General features: G+C 38.4%; 1 protein-coding gene across 5 annotated transcripts in view; it reads left to right on the top strand.

Annotated features, from left to right (window-relative positions):
• SBF2 (SET binding factor 2) overlaps positions 1 to 23,451 on the top strand; it is a 258,678-nt gene that overhangs the window by 44,681 nt on the left and 190,546 nt on the right. For 3 of the 5 annotated variants that reach the window (XM_027737242.2, XM_027737260.2, XM_027737278.2), the window contains exon 2: positions 4,113 to 4,201. In XM_027737242.2, the coding sequence (XP_027593043.1) occupies positions 4,113 to 4,201 (89 nt within the window). The remainder of the gene's footprint in view (positions 1 to 4,112; positions 4,202 to 23,451) is intronic. The other 2 variants (XM_027737251.2, XM_027737269.2) reach the window with 1 other exon arrangement.

Below are 23,451 nucleotides of genomic sequence, written 5' to 3'. Positions count from 1 at the left end.
GGATTATTAGTAGATTTGTAAATCTCTATCACAGGACTTTTCTGTGGAAGGATTAACTGTGCTTTTTCTGTTGGCGTTTTGTTTTGGTTTTATTTTTTCACTCACATCTGATGGATGTGAATACTTATTTTTCTCTTCTAATGCTCACATCTTGGATACAGAACCATTGATTTTTTTTTTCCTTTAAAATGTTGCATTTCTGTGATATATTCTACGTACACCCTTCCATGAACTCTTTTTCTAAACTTTGAACTTTCTCTTTACTGCTGTGGGCCTTAACTTTGACTGTTTAATAACTGGAAAGTTTTTGAGGATCCTGTGAGCTGTTCAGAAAAGGATCCTTTTCTAAAGTTTTTGAGAACTTGGATACCAAATCAGTTGCACTTGAACTAGAGGGAGATAGAACATGTTCCTGTTTTTCAAGAGTGTTTTCCCAACAGTGACCTCCAAGACATTTGATCCCAGAAGTGAACCGAAGTGCAAGTTCAGGTGGCATAAGAAGTTCATTCTGGCTTTCAGAAAATGTTCAAAAGTGCATTTCTTTCAAGTAAATTCCTATGGAGGTTTAGAATCCTTCTTGAAAGCAAAATGGAATTACATACATTAAGGTCTAACATTGGTGGCCAACATTGGTGGCCTTCTAAGGAAAGTAACCTAAAAAACCTGATAACCTTTTGGCATAAAGGAGAGACTATTAAAAATTTAGAAAAAAAAATTGTGCATTTCTTCATTCTGAATTAAAAGAAGTTCCTATACTGTAATGTAGGGAGGGTCTTTGTAGCAGTCAAATAAAAAGAGAACTGGAAGGATTGATAGCTTCAAAATATGATTTCGTTATTTATAAGTGTAGTTGGTCGTGTCAGAGGTCTCAGTCTTTTGAGATCTGCATTCAGAGTAAAAGAAAAAGTCGCTTGTGTTCCCACAGAGAAACTTAGGGGGCTTAGACATAGCAGGGGCTGATTGCTGCTGTAATTCTTTGATACTTCCTTTTCTAGGAAGTCTGGATATCTCAGTTCACCTTGTGCCTTCTACCCTTTCTTGCTGTTGGCTTCTCAACCACAAGTCCTGCTCTGCCTGGAAGGTGTCGATGCTCACTGATGCCTTGGATGCATTTGTTTGCTGTATCTTCTTTGTGCCACCTGCCAGCCCTAGAGCAACTATAGGAAGAAGAGATTTGATAAAGATATGACTTAGAAAAGTAGATAACATGGTAATTTGAGACTTTTAAGTCAACAAGAGAAGAAGTTCTGATACTGAGTCTGTGAGGGGACAGCCCTCTTGGAGTGAAAAAGAGAGTAGTAGCATCTATCAAGTAATTCACTGCATAAAGGAAAGATGAGTTCTCTGAGAAGGGTACCAAAGGTAAAGGGTGAGAGGAAAGCACAGAAGGCTGAAGGCTGTTTGTTGCATGCTGGCAATAAAATACATATCAATTCCTGGCATATCTAGTTAAAAATGTAGCTGTTCTGTTATTTTTTTACACGAAAGAAGAAAACAGAGACTGGATGTGTGTAGAAGAAAGAAGGAATGCTGGAGTGTGTTTGCCTGCCTTAGGAGGGAAGGTGTGTGGCTCTCTGCTCTTCCCAGAGCTGTTTAGGGAGGGAATGGTAAAGCCTTTCCCTTTATGCCTCCTCATTTTGGAAGGATGTTGAGATGAAATGGTGGAGGGGAGAAGAATGCTAATTCAGTAGAAGATGCTGTGAAAGAGTACATAAGGGGAACACTTGATCTTAAAACAAGTGAAATGAGCGACTGGTGACCCTATTCAGTTCCTACAGTCTAATAGATATGGAGCTCTTTTTCCCTACAAAAACTGAGGCTGTAGCCATATCTGTATTTGTTCCTTGGTTTCTGGTACATCTTAGCTCTGCTTTCTGGGCATCTCTGCAGCTTCTCTGTAATGGAATGTCTCCTTTGGCTTTTGACTTGCCAGTTTTATCTTTTACTGCTACTTAGATCTCATGGCTAACCCAGTCTGATTGCAGTCCTTCAGCAGGCTGCCCTTGGGAATCACAGTCAGTGTGTGCTTTTGTGGGGGTAAGATTGCTCTTGGGAGTTTGCTCTTTGTAGTTGATATGCCCGTTCTGCCAAGAACATCTGTTCCTAAATTATTTTCAAGAGACAATCAGAGAAGGTTAAGTGTAAATATTCATAAACTGGAGAAAATGCTTCTTAATAAACCATAAGATTGGGTTTACCTAAATATCCTGCAAAAATTATGGTGGGTTTTAAGATAGCAGCAAACTCAAACTGTAAATTAGCAGGCAGCTTAAAGGAAGCCTATTTTTTTTTTTGCACCATAGCACTGATTTGTGCTGGCAGACTTGAATCGTGTCAGACTGAAAATTGTTTTCTGTGGTAAAGTCAGGAGAATAATGTATTCATTGCTGCTGCTTGGGTGTCTGTGGAGGAAGCAGCACATGGACTGCTACTACTAATGCAGAATTTGTACTGCCTCATAATATCAAAGTATAGCTTTGAGAATTTATAAGAAAATGTTTAAAAATTTTAATGTTTAATCTCAATTTTAATTGTAGTATGATTTTAGAGAAAAGGTGATCCAATTGAATGCGATGGGTCAGCTATTAAAAGATGGTTTAAATGGTTGCAAATTTCAGCTTTGCTGTTGATGTATTTACAGACTGGGGAATGAGAGACTGAAAAGCAGTGCCATGGAAAGGGACCTGGGGGTCCTGGTCGATGACAAGTTGAAGATGAGTCAGCAGTGCCCTGGCAGCCAGGAGGGCCAACCCTGTCCTGGGGGGCATCAGGCAAAGCATCACCAGCTGGTCGAGGGAGGGGATTGTCCTGCTCTGCTCTGCACTGGGGCGGCTTCACCTGGAATATTGTGGCAGTTTTGGGAGCCACAATATAAAAAAGGCATTAAGCCATTAGAGAGTGTCCAAAGGAGGGCTGTGAAGATGGTGAAAGGCCTTGAGGGGAAGCCGTGTGAGGAGCAGCTGAGGGCACTTGGTCTGTTCAGCTGGAGGAGACTGAGGGGAGACCTCACTGCAGTTACAACTTCCTTGTGAGGGGAAGAGGAGGGGCAGGCACTGATCTCTGCTCTGTGCTGACCAGTGACAGGACCCGAGGAAATGACCTGAATTTGTGTCAGGGGAGGTTTAGGCTGGGTATCAGGAAAAGGTTCTTCACCTAGAGGGTCATGCTTGAAATGTGGAAAACATAAGTTGGTGGCTATTGATTGCAAACTTTATCTTGTGCACTGCTCAGTTCTAAATGGTCCTAGTTTTCAGCATTTCTTCTGGATAGTATTGATTAATGTCAAAATGGCTTTCACTTTGCCGTGTTCATTTGTTGGTGTATCCCAGAGCTAAAATCCAGTTAAAAAAAAAAAAAAAAGAAAAGAAAGTTATAATTTTTTCAGTACTTACTCCCGACTTCAGAAGGTGAGGAACAGAATTCATGTTTGTATGTGCATTCCTGTACCATCCAGGATGATGCAATGCTACAGTTGTGGTGTATTTGCGGTGTTTCCAAGGGGCTTTCTATCTATACCATTGTGCCTTCCTGAAAAGGAACGGGTAAAAAAAGAAGACCATTGCATCAGAGAAGTTATCAGAAATTAGCAGCTTTCTTTACATCTTTCTGTCTGGAAAACCACTGCTGACTTGTCTAAGGAAACCAACGAGAAATACTGGCAAGGAGCTAGTGTGTCCTAGATGAATCATGTTGGTTTTTAATCTGTAGACTTCTTTCAGTCTGTAGGCTTCTTTTGGAAGACCGCCGGTTGACAACTGTGTGCTTTCTTTTCTAAATATCACATTATCTGTTTTATTAGTTTTTAACTTACTACTGTTTGTAGAGAGAGACTAGAATTATCAGTAATCATCTGTCATTTTGAAAAGACACACGATGGGCAGAGGCTGGATGCAGCTCCTGGCTTTTTTTCATGTAGTGACTCCTCGTGTTACCGATGGAGAACGTTAAGACTGTGTTTGTTATGTGACGTGCAAGACATATTTGAGGGTCCTGTTCTGCCTCTTGTGGTGAAAAATTTCCTAATATTGAGTATATTCTAAAAATTTTCTTAAATGTATGGGTGATTTAAATTCCACCAGTTTACCTTTAAGTAATAGAATTTTATCTTTCAGCAGGACCAACAGAAGGTTTGGGGAAAATAATACAACGGTTTCCTCAGAAGGACTGGGAAGACACTCCTTTTCCACAGGGAATAGAGTTGGTAAGTTTGCATTACATTTCGTGATTTTTAGAATTTCTTTTGCATCCAATTGTGAGATACATCTACCTCCATGTAATGATCTGCCTTATCTTACCCAGCAGGGAATGGGTGGAAATTATGCGCTTAGAGGGGATAGGAAATAGCTTTAAGAATAATAGTTTTGGCTAACAGAGGCTAGTTTATTCTGGTCTGTGAACACTGAGTAAACATTCTAGAGTGTGGAAAATGTCTGCTGCAAATTTAGAAACAGCGCATTTAAAAGAAATGTTTGTTTGTGTCAGTAGGTGTATAATTGACTACATTTTTAGGAGCATCCCTCAGACAGCAGATGACTTTTCATTGTCATGTTCAAATAATTGCAAACGTGTATTTGTATATTGTAGATTTAAAAAAAAATAAAAATAGTTTCCCATATAAACTGAATTTATTAAGGTGGTCAGTTTTTACCCAGCATTCTGTCCTTGACAGATGCTGTAAGAGCTGCTTCCACGAGCAGTGCACTGAGCAAGGCTGGTGAGCAGGGATCCATTTTAAATAGACAATTCTCAAGGTGCCGCTTCTTTCCTTTCCTTGGTCTCATATTGTGAGATGCAGTGAAAAGGTGTATCTTACTTATCTGGATCAAGGATTCACTAAGCATCTGGTTCTAAAAATCCTGAAGAGGAATGAAGGACTGTGGCCATATTCTGCAAATTAGGTTTCTGAGAAGTCAGAGTGAAACTTTCACTGCTGTGAACTTAGTAACTTCTGGGACAGGATGAGCTAGAGAAGGAGATGGCCAGTAGAAAATAGAAGTCTGTACAATGGGGCAAAATCAGTGGCAGAGGACAAAGACACTTCACTGAGTTGGTTACACCGATACAGCAAGCAAAGGGAGCTTTTACCAGTACGATCCCTCCCAGCCAGCGCTCAGCTCCCTGGCTGCTCCCCGGGGCAGCAGAGGGGGGTGTGTTGTTCCCTGTGCTGTGTACATGACGGGGTGCTCGTTTCCTTCAGTGGTGTGGTTTCGTTTCTTCACGACCAAGGCCAATCCCTGTGTTTCAAGGGGATGTCAGGCAGGAATTGCCGGGGTGAGCAGCGCTTCCCACACACGTGAGGGATGGTTACAGCGTTTGCGGTACACTTGCATAACTCTGCATTTGGCAATGCGCTGCTGTGCTGAAACAGGGGAAGCTCCTGCCTTCTCTGAAGTGTTTCTATTACTTTACAACATTATACCACTCTCTATAGCAATTGCTGTTTGCTCTAGCTGGTAATTCTCTACTTAATACATTCCTGGCCAGCATATGCTTGCTGACTGCTGCCCAAGTTCAGATAAGTACACACAGTTGTAGTTCATTAGAAGAGAAATAAACTTGGATACCAAAGCTTAGAGATGTTTTCTTTTTTTAACAACTCTCTTGAGGTCGAATTAGGTGGTTTGATCTTGCCTTAAACAACTGCAAGAGTTTGAGTCATAGTAAAATTTATACTGTCACACAAATCTCCCTTACCTATTTCAAAGAAAGCAATGTGTCTGACTTCCAGTGATAATGTGAAATAAATAAGCACAGCTTCTCTTAAAACAGTCAAGCTTAAGGGATATATCTGTACCCATTTAATTTATCTCCCATGTAATTTTAATTCTAGGATGTTAGCACTACAAAAAACACCTTTCTAAAGGAAGATTTTCTTTTTTTTTTTTTGATGGGACAAAACATTATTTCTTTATCAGTTCTCAAGTGACTCAGGCAAAGCCATTAAGATTTTAAACTTTCCAAGTAAAACGAAATTTGATGACTTAAAAGTTAAGGACATTGATTCAGCCAATTGGCAAAATCAGTCAAATTTTGATCTGCTTTCCAAGTGTGGTAATAAAATTTTAGTTAATGAAGATTGAGGAGTTAGAGATATTGCAAAGATCCAAGTACTAAAGTAAATCACTTATGAAAGTCAGATTTTGGCAGGATGTTTTTTTCAAGGTTTTGGATGAATGTAACATGAATCAACATTAATTCATGGAAAGGAAAGGAAGAAAATCTGCGTTACCATTTTCTGTTTGTCACCTTAAGGGCAGCTTTAATATCATTAAGGGGGTAACAGGCAAACCTTGAGGAAAAAGAAAAGGAAAAAAAGGTAAGAATAGAATAGCTGACAAATGTGTATGAGACTGAAGATAGACATATTTATTAATAGCACTTAGTTCTATGAGTAGTTTGCATTAAAATCCTCTTAAATGTACTTCCTCTCCTTTGAGTGAAGGATCTATATGGAATTAAATGATTTCTGTTAAATGAGAATAAAAGCAATGGTTTATATCTGAAAAACATGTCAAACTCCCTTCTCTATCTTCTTATGAAGGAAAAATGCCAAAGCTTTTCATGCTTAGTGATAGCACTGAAGGGAAATTCGGTGTTTGAATCTTGTCTTCTGTCAAAGTTAGTTCTCCTGCTGTGAAGATCTTCAGCTGATTATTGGTGATGATTTCAGTGTGCCACACACAGAGCTCTTTGCAGCTCTTTTCACAATGTGAATTCTTTGAATTTAGACATTTGGAGGGGTTTATAATTTCGAAGTAGTAGAGGTTGAATCAGGTAATTTGTATGGGCATGTAGTGGGTGATACGATCACAGAATCACAGAACAGCCCAGGTTGGATGAGACCTGAAGTATGATTTGGTCCAGCCTTTCATGGGAAAGGAAGCATAGCTGAGATTATCTGCCACCCTGTCCAGTCTCCTCTTGAAAACTTCCAGCGATGGGGACTCCACTACATCCCCGAACCGTCTAATAGTTGTTTCCTATTCGTGTTGTTAATGGCATTTTATGAAACAGGGTGGGGGGAAATAGTGGAAAAGAGCTATGCACACCCCCACCCCTCAGGCTTTAATACTTTGAGATGGAAGATGCCTGCTTGGACCCCTTGTGATCTCTGTAGCTTCTAGAGATGCTGTTGGTCAAGCTCCAGCCAAAAAGCTTATAGACAAAAGTCCTCTGAGAGTTTTTTGGAGGGCTCTTCTCTTTCCCCAGCCCTGCGTGTCCCCCACCCTTCTGGGCTTGGATTTATATAATCAGATTTCTGAGACATAAAGACAGTATAAAGAGTGGAGTTTTGTAGGTAATTTTAAAAGTTCGATAATAAAACCAGTGCAAATAATATTTTTCATTTTGTTGAGGCCAGTTTTGAAAAATGGGCTAGCATGGGAAAAACTGTGCCTGCTGGACCTGCCTTTGACTGCGTGAGAAGGGATCATTTTGGGAACATCTTTTCTAGGAAAGATGAGGACCCAAATTCAACTTTTACTTTTAGCCTTGACTGTATTTGTAGTTTTGGTAATTTGACACAACTATGTAGAGAATTGGGCCATTATAAAATGTAATTGCAGTTTGAACTCTACTGAAGAATGTTATATTTGGTGTATATGTATTCTGTATTAAAGGATTAAGAATTACTTAAACTGTTTCTATTTTTGTGTGTGCAGCATGATAGCTATGTTCTGGTCACAAACACATGAAGTTAGGGAACAAACACATTGTCCAAAATTCAACAGAAATGTACTTCATGAAATTTTATTGAAGTCAAGTACTTTAATTTGTCTTGTTAAACAAGTTTTGTGTCTTCTGGTTGTCAGTGATAAATGAGCAAAGCCATGAGTCCCTGTTGAGGGAACGATACTGTCAGTAGGTCTCGGTCAGTGTGTCTTCTTAGACCTTCTGCTTGTCTGCATCTCCTCAAATGACCTAAAGAGATTGTCCTTAATCTTACACTCTTTGCATTTGCCATTTCTCTAAAGGCTTCACAGCTTTTGGTTTTGTTCTGCTTATAACTGAATTTGATAAGTGAGCCACCTGCAAACTGCTGCAAAAGGTGCCCAAAGTCTTTTGTAATGGATTATTAATAATTACAGTGATTCCTCAAGTTTCATGGAAGTAAGTTGACTTTGAGGAGTAAAGAGATTGATATTTATTCTTAATAAAGCATTTGGCTCAGAAAAGCCTTTTAAGTCGTTGGTTTTCAAAATAACGCATTTAGAATGTACCAGTCTAATAGCTGCCCCTCCTGATATTTTAAATGAACCTCTCTGGGTGTCCTTCTCCATAGTCTTTTCAAAGAATTTGTTTCAGATACAGCTTAAGTTTAAAAATAACCCTCTAAAGTCAGCTGAGACATATAGAGCAGTTTAAAATTAGGATAATCAAACTTCTTGTTCTTGCTTGTAGAAAGAACGCATGAGAGAGTATGTTGGGTGAATGAGTTTGCTCTACATTTCTGCATATTTTCCATATTTATAATCCAGTTTTTATTCCATTGTATGCCTTTCTAGACATCATAATTAGTTATACATCAAAGAAGGAAGCTTTGGTATGTAATGTTACACTGTAAACTCACTTTTGCCTCAGGGCTAAATTAGCTAAACTGAATGTCATCTGCATTACTCAGTGTTGGGAGGCTAATATTAATGACGCCAATGAAAGTCATACCTAGAAATAGGTACCATGTCTGAAGTTTAAACTAGATAAAATGTGTTTGTGCAGTTTGTGAGTAGTAGGGAAGAAAATTTCCCACTGCACGGGGCGGTGGTAGTAGTAGTAGTGTCATGAATTAGTAATTTGCATTTAAAGTGCATGCAAGTATGGAAGTTAACATACATTTCTAGACAAGCTAATCACTTATCCAAATAATTACTTAAATTAGAAAATGTAATTTGTAAAAGCAGCTGTTTAATACACCCATTTGAAGACAGCTTACCTGTGTTATGATGCTAAAAGAAGTGCTTCTGAAGAAAGAAAGGCTGCCTGTTGTCCCTTTGAGATCTGGTAGGATTCCTGCTTCCTCCTAGAGGAGGAGGAGTTGGTGCTGTTAGAATCAGCTTATTACTCTTTTGTGTAGAGCCTTTGCTGCAGAGCTTAGTGTTTCTGCACCTTTGAGTAGCTTCAGATATGAACTCTTAAATTGATGTGAAGGATGTCTTTTATGGAAAAATGGACTCAACTTTCAAGTTCTGACTAACCTAAGGTGTGAAAAAACCAAATGAATTAGAGTAAGGAGTGGTATTTATATATTTTCAAAGTATATTTGTATTTTGATTTACCTTAGTCTTGTACAGATATCCCCTTCATTCTGACATACATAGATTATGAATGAGAGCTATATCTCTGAGACCTTAACTGATATTCACTCCTGCTAGAGCTTCACAGTTGGGTTGGGGAGAAGAAAGATATCAAAAATCCCCCACCAAACCCCAGCTTGTTTGTCTTCAGGCTTGCAGCCAATTGAAGACATTTAAAAGTAGGCCAGAATTTGAAGTAGAAAAGTTTTCAAGAACTCCTGAACTTTTGGAGATTCCCAATGCAGAGTCTCTGGAAATCATTACACGTGCAGTCAAAATCAATACTTTTAAAATTCAAGTGCTAGTCACTTAGTGCTGTTTTTGTTTTGCCACTTTGGTATAAGGCATCTTTTCTGAGAAAAAAATCTGATGCTTGAACATTTTACTATTTATTTTAAGTAAGACATGAGAGACAAACTGGGTTGCAGATTAGACAGTTAAGGCCTGAAGTGATTAAAGTTTTAAGGGAGTTAATCTTTAAATGCTTCAGTCTTAGCTAGCTGATCTGTAAGCCAATTTTCCTGCAACATTAATGCTTTTAAGGACCTGAATAAAGAGTTGTCTACAGCATCCATTTAACCTTCAGTGCACTAGGTCAGCTGCAAAGATTTTGATTTTGTTGAGGTTTTTTTCCCCCCTCTTTCCCCTCAAACTTTTTTACCTCTCAAGAGTCATTACATTATATAATTCTTTAATGAACAACTGCATGGTAGAGCTCAGTGTAGCACTTATAAGTGCATTTTGTTGTTTTAATTCTCATTCTGTTACAGTGCAGGTGCTTTCAACATTAGTAGAAAACAGATAATAGCAAAAGTACAGTGGTTTTTTTTATCAGAGTGTTTCTGGACTCAGCTTGTATTTCTTTAACTTGTCTGTACTTGCCTCCACTAGAAATCCTGGAGCACCATAAATGTGATGTATTGTACAGTAATGTTTCTGCTGTGCTGTAAAACAGTTATATTCTGGTTTTAGAATCCCACTGCTTTTACTGAATGGATGTTAGCTTCTGGATTTTGTCGACTAGTGGGATAAAATAATTTGATATTGATATCTAAGGACTCGCAAGTAATCCTTGCTTAGCAAAACTTCAGCGTACTTAAGTGCTGTGAAAGGGTGCAATTAATATGTTTTGTCAATTCTTTTTTGTTTTGTTTTGAGTTGGGAAAAAAAACCCAGAGCACTTTGTATTACAGTCAACGTTTTTAGTAAAAATGGTGAAATATTGAAGTGACACCTGTTTGGAATTTCAACACTCTAATCTTTCCATGAAGTATATTGAAGTGTAACCTTTTTTTGTAATTATCAAGGTGTTTTAAGATACATTGCTCCCTCATTTTCAGTTAAATTATTTTCAGATCTTCTGGAGGAGAAAGCCATTTTTATAAGCTTTCTTAAGAAGTGCAGATGTTTTTAGAATCATAAAATGATTTGGGTTGGTTTTCTTCAATCTTTGTAGCTGTCATCTCCACAAATAATACTTGACTGCATAAGGTGGTCTTGTCCACCTAAGTTTTGCATTTGATTCAGTATCTTTATTACCTCTCCTTAATTTTTCTCATCTTCTTTAAAAGTTAGAGGAAAGACTACAGCGTGGACTTCTCTGTAAGTCTCTGGTTGTGGGATTTTTTCACTTAACAGTCAGCAAAGGAGATTCTGAGACCTTGGTTAAGCTGAGTTAAAGTGGTTGCATGAAACAAAACTCTGGGTGTGTCTTGGTGTTTCCACCTCATAACTAGTAGACTTGTCTGTGAGAAGTGTCCTGGAGACCCTGCTTTTTCTAAATGTTCTGAAATTTTGAGTATTAAATGTTTTTTGATGTTCCTTGTTAAAAAAAACCAAAAACAAACAAAACACGTGCTTAGTATGTAATGAGGGACGTGATGTAGGTACTCACTGAAGGTAGTGATGCAAATGCAGTTGTGCTTCATTTAAACAGTGTTACCTTGATGGGTCTGTATCAGTATCATCTTTCTTCCTCTTTGAGTTCCCTCTCCTGCAGGTGTTTGAGAGTGATCTGTAATTCTTCCTCTCCACAGTCCTGTGTGCCTGTGCCCAGCCAGTCTGGGTTTCTCACACAGGTGTGGTGATTTTCTCTCACCCTGTGCTTTGCTGAGATTTGAGTCTGTGGGATTACAGAATGTTCTTTATGCTCTTAAGTTTCTCAGGCTACAAGACTAGACTGTATAATACCCTTGGAATATGTGGTTTTGTGGCTAATATGTTTCTGTAGGAATTTTTTCTCTATCAGTTTGTCTTGTTATCTCTATGTACTCAGTGTGAACATGTAAACATTTTTGAATATTTTACATGCTTATTGAGAGGAGCTAAGAAATTCTCTTGACTAAAAAGGGAGGGCACCATATGTGTCAAACACACTATATGAAAATGGGCTATATCTCCAGAAACTGAAAGAGCAGAAATCCTATTGTATTATATATGAGAAGAAAAATTATAGGAAAAAATGATGGTTTTAATTATTTTCAGCTTTATGTGTAGCCTGTTTGTGGATGTGCTTTGTCTTTTTCCAAAAATATTCGTTTATACTTGAAAGTTAACTGGATGAATGCAATGTGTGACAGTATAGCGACACATTTTTGAATAGCTGAACATGTTCTTAATATCAGAGGAGGTTCTTTAGCCTAAATGACTTATTCCACTTTGGACTAATCATCAATGAAAATTATTTCAGAATAATTCTGCGTGAAGACAAATCATATAAGTTTGGAATGCAAGCAGCATTTGTCCAGAAAAACACAACTCAATGTACACCTTTAAGTCAGTTAAAAGTACTGTAGGTGCTGCAGCTTCGGAATTTACAGCACTGTTTTTATGTTGACCCAAATGCACAGAGATTAACTGAGCCGTATTTTTGTGCACTACGACATCTAGACCTGCTGTTGTACAAAACTTCTATTTTCCAATTGTTCCTTGTGCCACGTGCAGTTGTGACTGTACCTGTCCAAGTTACTCGTGTACAGGTGCCAGCACTTCTCCATCCATGGTGTCTCCACAAGCAAGAGTGTTGTGCATCTTGAGCTAAGCGTGAATCAAAGCAGTTAAGCTTTTGAAAAGAAGGTAAGCACTATTCTGAGATGGCCAGGAGTTAGACATGAGAAGACTTCAGATAAATAAAATGAAGAGAATAAACTGTTCTCCTTGTCCTGCAGTGAGTGATGGTGAATGGATTCGCTAGCAAAGATTTGGTGTAAACAGGAAGAAACGTTTAAACAGATGGAGCTCATGCTACTCAGAATGAAAATTTTGAGCAAATTTTGTTTTTAATGTTTGATACCTAGGAGGAATGACCTGTGTGAGGCTAATAGAATTGGATGGAAAGGAGAATAACCTGGATAATCTCTATTGCCTACTTGTTTGCTTCTCTGCAGAGAGGGACCCTATAAATCATTGGGAAGGTACCAAACTGAGACGTCAGAATGGTGATGAATGAAGAAATCTCTGTGAGTTGCCATGAGAGATGAGACCTGGTCTTTAGATGGGATTGTCAGGTGTTTATCCTTGCTGTTAACTCCAGCAAGCTTTATGTCACTGTTGGATCAGGTCCCTGTGACTACCAGAGAGGAGGAGAGAAAACTGGACAAATGTAACAATCCAGTAAAGCACTGAAGTACCTCAGAACCACTTAGCAGTTTGTTGTTTAAAATTCTTATGTTTTGTTTCAGCTCGTTATTACAGATTATCTGTCAGCTTTCTCCAAGAAGCTGGAACTTCTTTTACGCTTGAAGTGCTGTAATTTAGACAATTTTTTGACTGACGCTCCTGGGGTTTTTTTTGTTTGCTTGGTTTGGTTTATCCATGTGTTTGTGCAGGGAGCTGAGAATTTGTGTGGGTTTGGAGAGCCAGAAAGCAAGACTGTTGTGTATTGAGTTTATAACTATATATCCAGTTGTCACAAAGCAATCCTTTCTTGGGTTGTGCGAAGGAGCAGAAAGGCAGATAATGTGCATCTAATCAAACACAGTCTATTGGGCTGAATACAAGATTGTGAAACTTGAACTGGGTCGTTGAATGTGTTCTGGGAATCCAGAAATAATTTATCTGTGAAGTTGATTCCTGTGACTGTAAATCAGTTTGGAATGTTTTCTAATAGCTCAAGAAAACAGACTAATGGAAAATAATGGTTGTTTTACGTTTTTTCTGAACGAATTTGCTAATGGTTTGTGTTTTGTTGAAGCCGACACTTTTCATGCTAAGAATTTCTAATAGTACTTGTAAGTGATTGTACTCCCCCAACCCCCCAATTTGATTGACCTTGTAATTTATACTCTTCACGTAAATTTTGTAGCATTTTCATGCAGGTTTCTTCTGCTGGCTTAAATCATCTCAGTGCTTTTAAAGCTTGACTTGTTAAACTTGAAAACTTCTTTGAAGCCTTTATACAGTTTAAGTCCTTATTCATAATAGTTTATAAAAGGTGTGTCCTGGTTGTGTGCATCAAAGCAAAAAAGAACGTTAATAAATCTTATGATGATCCCTCACAATTTTGCATATTCTGTGTGCTCATTTTATCGTTGTATTATCCAGTTAGAAGCCAAGCAGAAACATCAGTGCAGAGACTTTTTGCTGTTTCCAATTCATATAACTCCTGATTTCAGGACTCTGCACGGGGCAGAGTGGGTGTGTGCTCTGAGCATACACCTGGCACAACACCTACACAGCAGCTGATTCCAGTGGTTCAGTGGCTGACTGGGACTGAGCCTTTTAGAATCCTTGGGAGAGGACTTGGAGGATTACTACCAATTTTTTTTTTTCCAAAGTAACATGTTGGCCTCCAGCACCATCACTAACTGAAGTCTCAAAAGGAGCTCAATTTATTAATCCTGAGGTTGGGATGTTGGTTTCTTTGTTTATAAAGCAAAGACTAGTTAATGTTGTTTCAGTACCGCATGTTGGTGCTCTCTTTTCACTTAATTGCATGGAATTGGAAAAATCACTTTCAGATCCTTCAGTTTTTCTTGTACAGCATTTTTAGGCTCTTGTCTATTTCCCAGTAACATACAACAAATGGTTTTCTTTTGTACAAAACCTGAGATTTGTAGATGGAAAAAGAAGTTTAGGAATGAACTTGCAGGTTAGAAGATCTGTAAGGGAGCTAGGCTATTTAGATGGCCCTCTTCCTCCTGTATTATTCTTTAATAATGTGGTATTTCATAATTTCGGTTATAGTTCTGGTCCTGATTTCTATATGGATTTGGCAAAAGACTACAAGAATTTTACTGAAGAAACGTGTTTTTAAGTAAAAGTCAATAAATAGTAATTTACTATATATTTGTTATAATAGGTGTTTGCTTTATGGTCATAATAATGTAAAAAAGTAAAGAGGTAATGTACTTGTATGTATTGAGAGGAAGAAGAAAAAGATAAGTATATCCGGATCTGTTTTGTCAGTGCTTATTTTAGGGCTAGTCACCAATGAAACTTTTTGTCTTTGATTGAAGCTCTCCTGAGTGGGGATCTGCCATAAGCATGGCTTCTTTTAATGAATTCCAAGTGTGGAACCAGGACTGTGGAATCAGTAGTTTTGCCAGCAGTTTACCTGGACTGGTCCTAACAAAATGTTTTCTTCTTTCTCTGTCTTTGTTGCTCTGTGAATGTCAGAAATAAACTGATGCAGGCCAAGACCTTTAGAAGTGGCAGATTTCTGAGATGAGAGTGTTAATGGTGCAGCTGATCCATGAAGTGTAAAAACTTTATTTAATGTTGCTAAGAGAGACCTCTCCTGGGGATGTTTGGTTGCAGTGTCTTTCTGTTTTTCAAGGACGTACTATCAAGGGATCACTTGAACAGGTGCTTTTATTTAGCTGCCATGGATACCAGGATAAACTAAAAAGGATTTTTATTATTTTATCAGTAATAGAGTAGTACATTAAGCATTTGAGCTGGCTTCTAGTATGAGTCTCTAAAGCTCCAACTTGCAGATTTGGAGATGAGGCAGTTCAGGCTTCAGTTGTGGATAATGCTACTTGTATGGGGATCCTTTTACAGTTTGTAGTTCTTGCTCAGCCTGCAACTCATTAAATCCAGGCTGCAGAGGGAACTTGGGCACAGGGGGAGAACCCTGACACCCAAGTCTTCCTTTGAATGGCATTTGGAACTTGTTCTCAAGAGATTCCCTGTCCATAATACATCACAAGTCTTGCAGCCTTTGAAGTGTCGCCTGCGCTCTGTACGTTTCCCAAGCATAAAGCAAATTCCCTCACCTCCCCCCATCTTTTTTAGATTTATGTATCTAACTAAGGTACCCAAATTACTTGCTCATCTTTCCCTTGCACTCTCTGGTTCCTTAACCTTGATGAGAGATGATCTTTTCTTTATGTCATGAAAGGAGATTGGAAAAGGAGATCACGCTCAGATGCTGAAAGGTATCAGTTATCCTCAAGTAAAAAATGTCTTTATTCTTTTTTTTTGTTGAAAGTATATATTCTGATTTGAATCTCTGCCAAGTTACTTGAACTAAAGCAACTAGTACCTATATAAAATTAAGAATAAAGCAATTTTATTGTGATAAATAGTGGGTAGTCACACTCCCCACCTCAAAATAAAATGATATGCTGTATTATGGTGCTGCTAGTATTCCTGTTGTCAGTCTGCCATAAATTGTGAGGAATTTAATATAAGAACTGGCTTTAACTTTCTGGTCATGTCTCACTACACCCCCTCCCCCCCCTCCCCCTTGTCTCTGTGCCTTCAGAACTCACAGTTTTAGCTCATTGTCTAAATAAAGGCAGTTCAACACAAATCCATTCTAGAGTGTCTGTAAAATAAACTGGTGGGACAAGGTCAGATTATGTAATTAGTTTTTATAGATTGATGCAGTATCATAATCAACCAGATATGTTTTTAGTAATAAAATGCACAGTGCAGTTATGATTTTGGTACTTTATCTTAGGCTCACCTGTGAGCTAGGAGTGGAGGGAGCATTATTCTAAAAAAATATAAATAAATTCAAAATTTTGATCCGAGAGAGAATATCTGTTTTCATAGTTTACTGAAAAATCTGTGGTATAATGTAGTATTTTAAAATCAAGCAATATTCCCCTTCTCTATGTGGCATATACAAAATCAACCTCACTTCATTTTTTAACTGTATTGTTTCCTTTTTGACATGTGTTATAGCATGTGGACAAGAGAGATGTTCATTAAAATCATGGCTTATAAGCTTAGAATGAAGAATGAATTAGATTTAATGTCAAAATAGTGGGATAAGAAGTGAGTACTAAAGTTACAGCGTGCATTCGTGACCTCAATGTTTTTAACATTCTTTGAATACCAGATTTGTCTAGTTCTCGGCATCACCTCATGATTATTTGCTATAACTGCATACCAGAAAAGCTTATTTCACAAGGATTTTCCTGCATTCTGGCCCAGTAATATACTTGTGGAGACTTGTTGGCATTTGCAATTTCGAAGATTTGTTGTTGGACCATTTTCATATCTGTTTTGTGTCTTGTATATTGAATTTGATCTCCCAAAAAGCAGAGGAACTGGCAAGACCTCTCAAAAAGTGGGTGGAGAGTACATTTCCCCCTCTGCCCCCCCAGTTTCAATATTTTGCTCATATGTCCAATGTGTGTTAGCAGCAGCCACTTCTGTAGGAGGCTTTCAGTACCCACAGCGAGTTGTCATATTTGCACTGAGTAACAAAAATTACTTGGAAAAAAAAAATCACTTGCTGGTTTTGGTTGTGGCTGAATTATATAAGCACGTCTTTAAGTTTTCGGTTTTGAAATTCAAGGTTTGATTCTTGTTACACTTTGATCAATACTGTTGCTTAAAAAGATGTGTTTTGGTCATTTCATTTCTGAATGTCTTTCATCTAAAAGATTAGCAGCATTTCCAGCTGTGTAGCTGAAAAACTGGAAATATTGTAATAAATGAGTATATACAATTTTCTTTGGTTTTGGGTAATGCAGTTGTGAGAACTTCACATGATTTGGGAAACTGTTTCCATTGTATATAACCAAGAGCAGTTTAATGAATGGAAAGACATTGAATAACACTATTTTGTCAAGTTTGATTAGGCTTGAAAGATTGTTGTTGTTAGTTTTTTGTAACATTATGCCTTAGCTGAAGAAAGTAAGTAGTTGAGTGGTTGAGTTGAGAAAAGCATTTTGCAATAATAAATTCTGTAGATTTATATGTGATTAATAAATATTTAAATATATTTCAGTTTGATTTAAGATAAAAGCATATCAATGTTAAATTTTGTTTATTCTGGCTGCCACAAACATAATTGTGTTTGTATTTTGTGTGGCAAAGTCTAAGTAGATAGTATTTGGTTAAGTGTTCTATAATACATTTTCTAAAATGTTAGAGTTTACTTCCAGGGTGAACAGTTATATAATTATGGAAAATTAATTAAATGTCAGATTTTTGTGCTGACTTTGGCTTTAGACTCTAAGTAGTTCAGCTAAACTCTAAGAGTTCAGCTAAAACCACTAAACTCCTCAGCCCCTGAGCTCAGACTGAGAATTAGCAGAGAAAACCAAAGTGGGATGTTTTTATTGGGCAGTTTCTTGGGCTGTTGAAATGGAAAGGTGGAACCACTTTAACAAAAAAACTTAAGAACTTATTTAAAGGTTTTATCTGCACCTTGTCTTTCAAAACTCATCATTGAGCTTTCAAGGACATTTCAAAATTGCGCAAAACAAGAGATTCTTCTCAGTGGCTGTCCTTCCTTTTTTAAACTCTTTTTGTAGGAACTGAATGCATTCAATGATGCAAGTATTTTTTAACAGTCTGCGTTTGTAATTTGATGATAAAAAAAATGGTTGGAAGTGGTCACTTGAGCAGGAATATTTGGTGGTATGTTTTATGGGGTTTTCCTGCTGGGCAGTGTTGTTGGGTTTTTTTGGAGGGGGGGAGGGCAGTTTGTTTGGGTTATTTCTATGAAACATTTTGATGTTATCAGCCACTAAATAGACATCTTTTCTGCATATCCTAATTGCATTTCTTAAATACATAGATGTGATCTATGCTGAAGCAGTTTAGGGTGTGTAGTATGGGATAATGGTGACATACTTCTTAAGGTGTGTCATTATTACAGCATATGCACACCCTCTTATGTGTTACTGCTTAAATATGATAATGCCTATAAGCTTTCCTTTTTAAGTATTAATTTACTACGATGAGTTGGGTAACAGCATATTTATGTACACTGTTTTACCTATTATGGATAATACCTTACCTGTCTGTTGCAAGAGCAACACTAGAGTGGAAACCATATTTAAATTAGGCATTGAATTAGTGGTGGTTTCTGAAGGGCGTTCAAAGAAAGAAAGTTAATGACTCCTGCTCTTCAGATTGCTGATTTTAAGTGTGGCAGAAAAGAATGCACCTTTTCAGTTTTAGTTTCACCATATTTTATGTCTCACACTGAATGAAGTAAGAATGTAGTGGTCCTGAGTCATCTACCATTTTGTTTTAGTATGACTTAACGCTTCTTCAGGTTTTCTTGTCTCAGAGTGTGAGGATCCTCTGTGCCAGCACTGATCCAGAGTGAGGGGAGAAAACAAATTGCCTCACATAAGTTGCAATCTAGAAATGCGTAAATGAGACTTGTGAAGTGAACTTACATATTTCAGACCCCAGTAAGAGAGGCAGTGCAGACAGGGTGTGTGCTTTCTGCTGAGACAGCACAGGTATTGTGAGAAGCAGGTGGAGGGAGTTGATTCTCCCTCTACTCCGCTCTTCTGAGACCCCACCTGCACTGCTGCATCCAGCTCTGGGGTCCCCAGCACAGGAGGGAGGTGGACCTGTGGGAGTGAGTCCAGAGGAGGGATATCAAGGTGATTAGAGGGATGGAGCACCTCTCCTGTGAGGAAAGACCAACAGAGTGGGGGTTGTTGAGCCTGGAGAAGATAAGGTTCAGGGGAAACCTTCTAGCATCTTCTAGTGCCTAAAGTGGTGTTACGAGAGAGCTGGAGAGGGACATTTACAAAGGCAGGGAGTGACAGGACAAGAGGGAATGGCTTCAAACTGAAAGACAGTAGGTTTGGATTAGGTATGTGGCAGAAAATCTTTACTATGTGGTGAGGCACTGGCACAGGTTGCCCAGAGAAGCTGTGGACGACCTATCTCTGGAAGTGTTCGAGGCAAGGTTGAATGTGGCTCTGAGCAACTTGATCTAGTGGAAAGGACCTCCATGGCAGGAGGATTGGACCTAGAGGATCTCTAAGGTCCCTTCCAACCCAAACCCTTCTATGTTTCTATGAATTCCTGTTTAAATTTCAACCTCGTGGCAAAACACTGATGGTGCAGTTTCTGCAAGGTTGTCTTCTTGCTAGTCTATATGTGTTACCTTCCCCTTCCTAAATTGTCTGTTTTACTGCTATAGGAACCATATGAATTTTGGAAGGCTATGCATTAAACAGCAATTTTAGCAGTGTAACAGATAAATAGATTTAGATCTGCTCATTCTGCTACAACTAAAGATATTATGCTGTCGACTGATGAGCTCGTTCTGTGGTCATGCAAAAGGCTCATGGGAAGATGCTGAAAACCAAGTCTTGGCTTCTTGAAACCCTTCTGATAATTACATTAAATAGCAATAGAAATATTGATACCAAGGTCAGAATAAAAGTGGATCAAGCTTATTGTCCAGAATTGAATGAGAATCAGCAGTGAATAGTTTGGGAACGAGTGTAAGATATCATGAGATGAGACACTGTTGCTTGTTTTGCTAAATACACTGGCATGTGCTGCTCCAGGTTTAAGAGGCTTCAGCAGTAGTGGATACTTTTTGGCCAAGGTATATGTGAGTTCCTCAGGAGCTTCTCCCCCATTTCTCTGTCTGAAAGTTTTTAAGCCCTTTACATTTGTCCTTCATAACAATCTGCAGTTTTACTGTGTTTTGTGGAAGACTTCCATGCATTTTATACCAACGCACAATGATTTTATATAATGATATCTATTTAATTTTCATGAAAAATCATGAATTATTATGTATTTATATTGTTGATTCTGTTCATAAGTACAAGATATCTTCTTGTATTCCTGTCTTAGAGCATGTTTTTTCCAAGGTGGAGAAACCCCTCTGATACAGTCTTTCCTTGTAAAGACCTTTCAAGGCTCTGCATAGGGTTGTTTTTCTCTGTGACTTTTAGTTCAAATGTATCTTTTTGAAATGCAGGTAGCAAAATAGCGAGTCTTACAGTATGCATGTACCTCCCAGTTCCTTTCCTGATGATTTTGAGCATTTGAATTTTTTTTCCCCATGGTTACTGCAGGTTAAAGTGAACCACATGTCAAGTTCCCTTTCCTGAGTGGTAACAGTGTGTGCAGTCTGTTATTGCATATACATCTTTAGGATTTTTTTTTTAATTGGCTTTAGTTTCCTCTACTAAGTTAGGAAACATGTAGTGCTTTTTTACCCAATTGTCTGGTATTGGGAGACCCTTTCATGTACTATCACAAAAGACTTGAGCGTTGACTGTTCCAAATACTTTTATTGTCCATAGACTTGACAAGTTTATTGTTGAACCTTTTTGATATGTTCAGAAATTGTCTGTAGAAAACAAAACAAAAAACCTAAAGTCAATCAGCCCTTGCTACACATGCACAGAGCCCAGCAGAGATCTGATCTGCCTCCCTTGGGGAAAATTAACCATTATTCCTACTTTGAAAAATGGGTTAGTACTTCAAAAGAGAACTGTTCTCCTATACCGTGACAATTTAGTTTAATTGAGATTTTTTTGTTGAGAATGTTCTTGCTAAACGATTTTTTATTAAGTGACTCTGTAGTTCTATTTAGTACATCCATGTTAATAGATGAATGACTTACGATCTTGCTGTAGAGAAGCCTTTCTGATTTTTTCCAGTGTAATTTTTTTATCTGTAGGTTTACTAGTTCTCTAACTTGAAATTTTCTGCAAGTTTGCTACATCTAAGCAAAGATTCTGCATAACTTCAATGCTCTTTAAAAATGGACGAAACATTTACCCATCTTCCAATAACCCTCTCTCGTCTCCAGAAGTAGAAAGTGAGACCCACAGTCTATAACTCTCTAACTTTACATTTTGATTACACAGAACACTTGGAGTCATACTGTCTGATCCTTTCATTTTCGTTTTCCAAAATCTTCTATATCTTCCCCTCCAAAATACAGTTTTGTTCTAGGGACTTCCTCAGATATCTCTCTAGGGAAGTATAATATAGAAGGAATTCCTAGTGGAGTTTTTTTGAGCTCTAGATTAGTTCTCTTTGAGTGATCATTTTACCTTTGTACTTATTTTAGCCATTGTCATCATCAGTTTTTATAAGCTTTCTACTTCTGATGCATGTTGAAACATATCTTAGTGGTAATTGAGGTGATTGTCCTGCTCTACTCTGTGCTGGTCCAGCCTCACCTTGAGTCCTGTGTGCAGTTTTGGGCACCACAATATAAAAAAGACGTTAGGCCATTAGAAAGTGTCCAAAGGAGGACAGTGAGGATGGTGAAGAGCCTTGAGGGAAAGCCTTGTGAGGAGCAGCTGAGGGCACTTGGTCTGTTCAGCTGGAGAAGAGGAGACTGAGGGGAAATCTCATTGCAGTTACAACTTCCTTGTGAGGGGAAGAGGAGGGGCAGGCACTGATCTCTGCTCTGTGGTGACCAGTGACAGGACCAAGGGAATGGCCTGAAGTTGTGTCAGGGCAGGTTTAGGTTGGATATTAGAAAAAGGTTCTTCCCCCAGAGGGTGCTGGGCAACAGGCTCCCCATGGAAGTGGTCACAGCACCAAACCTGACAGAGTTCAAGAAGCATTTGGATAACACTCTTGGGCACATGGTGTGACTCTTGGGGGTGGTTCTGTGCGGGGCCAGGAGTTGGACTTGATGATCCTTGTGGTCCCTTCCAACTCAGGATACTCTATGATTCTAATTTTTATTTCTTTGGAGGTTTCTCCACCAAATTTCTCCATTAGTTTCAGTGCTAGTCTTAACTTGCTGGAGTTTATGCACATATTGATTTTCCTTATCTTGGACAAGACTTTTTTTCCCCTCTGATGCTTAAATGATTGTTTTCAAAAAATAATTATGACTACTGTGTAGTGCACTCTGACCTCAGCAGACTTCAAACTCATCACCACTTCTTTAGGAACAGTCAGGTCTACGTGAGGTTTGTCACACTGACATCCAACAAGCCAATTGTTACAGTTCTTGCTGGTATCAGTTCCATTCCTACTCCCCTGCCTTTAGAACACACTTTCCTTACAAGTTGTGTTCATTGCTACTGTGAGAGTGTCCTCTATCGAAAGAGGTCCAAGGCCTGTGGTACGTAGGGTCCTGTCTTCGAGTAGTGCTCTCTTAATGTGAGACTTTTCTGTACTGAGAAAGAAAGAGAGGCTTGAAGTGGGACTGCGTTGTGTGGCCTTGCCGGCCCAGCATGGCCTGACTGACCTGCTGCTTTCCTGGCACAGCAGCAGCTGCATCATGTTCCAAGGAGCAGTGCCTGGACACAGCTTGCCAAGGGAACTGTGTGGGCCACCACTGGGATGTGGCAGGAGGAGGAGGGAAGATAAAATGGTTATTCTGGATGTTGATCTTTCAGCTTTTGTGTACTTACTGTCAATTTTTTTCTTAACTTTTCAATTTCTGTTTGATTCAGGAAAGTGTAATTAAAAAGTGTTTAAATGTTGAAAAGAGTGAGTTTTAATGAATTTTCCCAAGCAGGAAAATTTGTCTCTAAACTTTTCAACCAAGCTGGCAAAAGTGTGCTTCCATAAAAGCCTGTGGCCAGCTCAGCTGTGTTCATTTGGAACAGAACTCTGGAGCTTGGGGTGCTTGTCACTGCCTGAATTTTCCTCAGTAGGAAAAGTTTTGAGATTCCCATACTCAACCTCCTGTGGTTATCCTTCCTGAAATTAGTTTGTGTACTTTTTCACTGCATATTGTATCTTTATGCTGTGTTTACATTTTCTTCAGGTTTTACTTCAAAATAATGTACCTTTCCTGAAAATATCTGAAATTGTGAAAATGGTGTTAATTTTTTTCTTGCTTAGACATGTATTTCAGGTATTGTAGTAAAGATCTCTTCAACAAAGGAATATTGCAGGTATTTTCATACCAGAGTGGGAAGACTGTACATGGTACTGTTAAACTTGAGTACTTGTCTTGACTTACTTATACATCTTTTTTGGGATTCAACTGTGCCACATGTGTGGACTT

Source organism: Pipra filicauda, unplaced genomic scaffold (assembly GCF_003945595.2).
Source record: "Pipra filicauda isolate LSUMZ 115617 unplaced genomic scaffold, ASM394559v2 scaffold26_size5592650_pilon, whole genome shotgun sequence".
Lineage (NCBI taxonomy): Eukaryota > Metazoa > Chordata > Aves > Passeriformes > Pipridae > Pipra > Pipra filicauda.
Note: the sequence above shows the minus strand (reverse complement) of the source record. Positions and strands in the feature narration are given on the sequence as shown.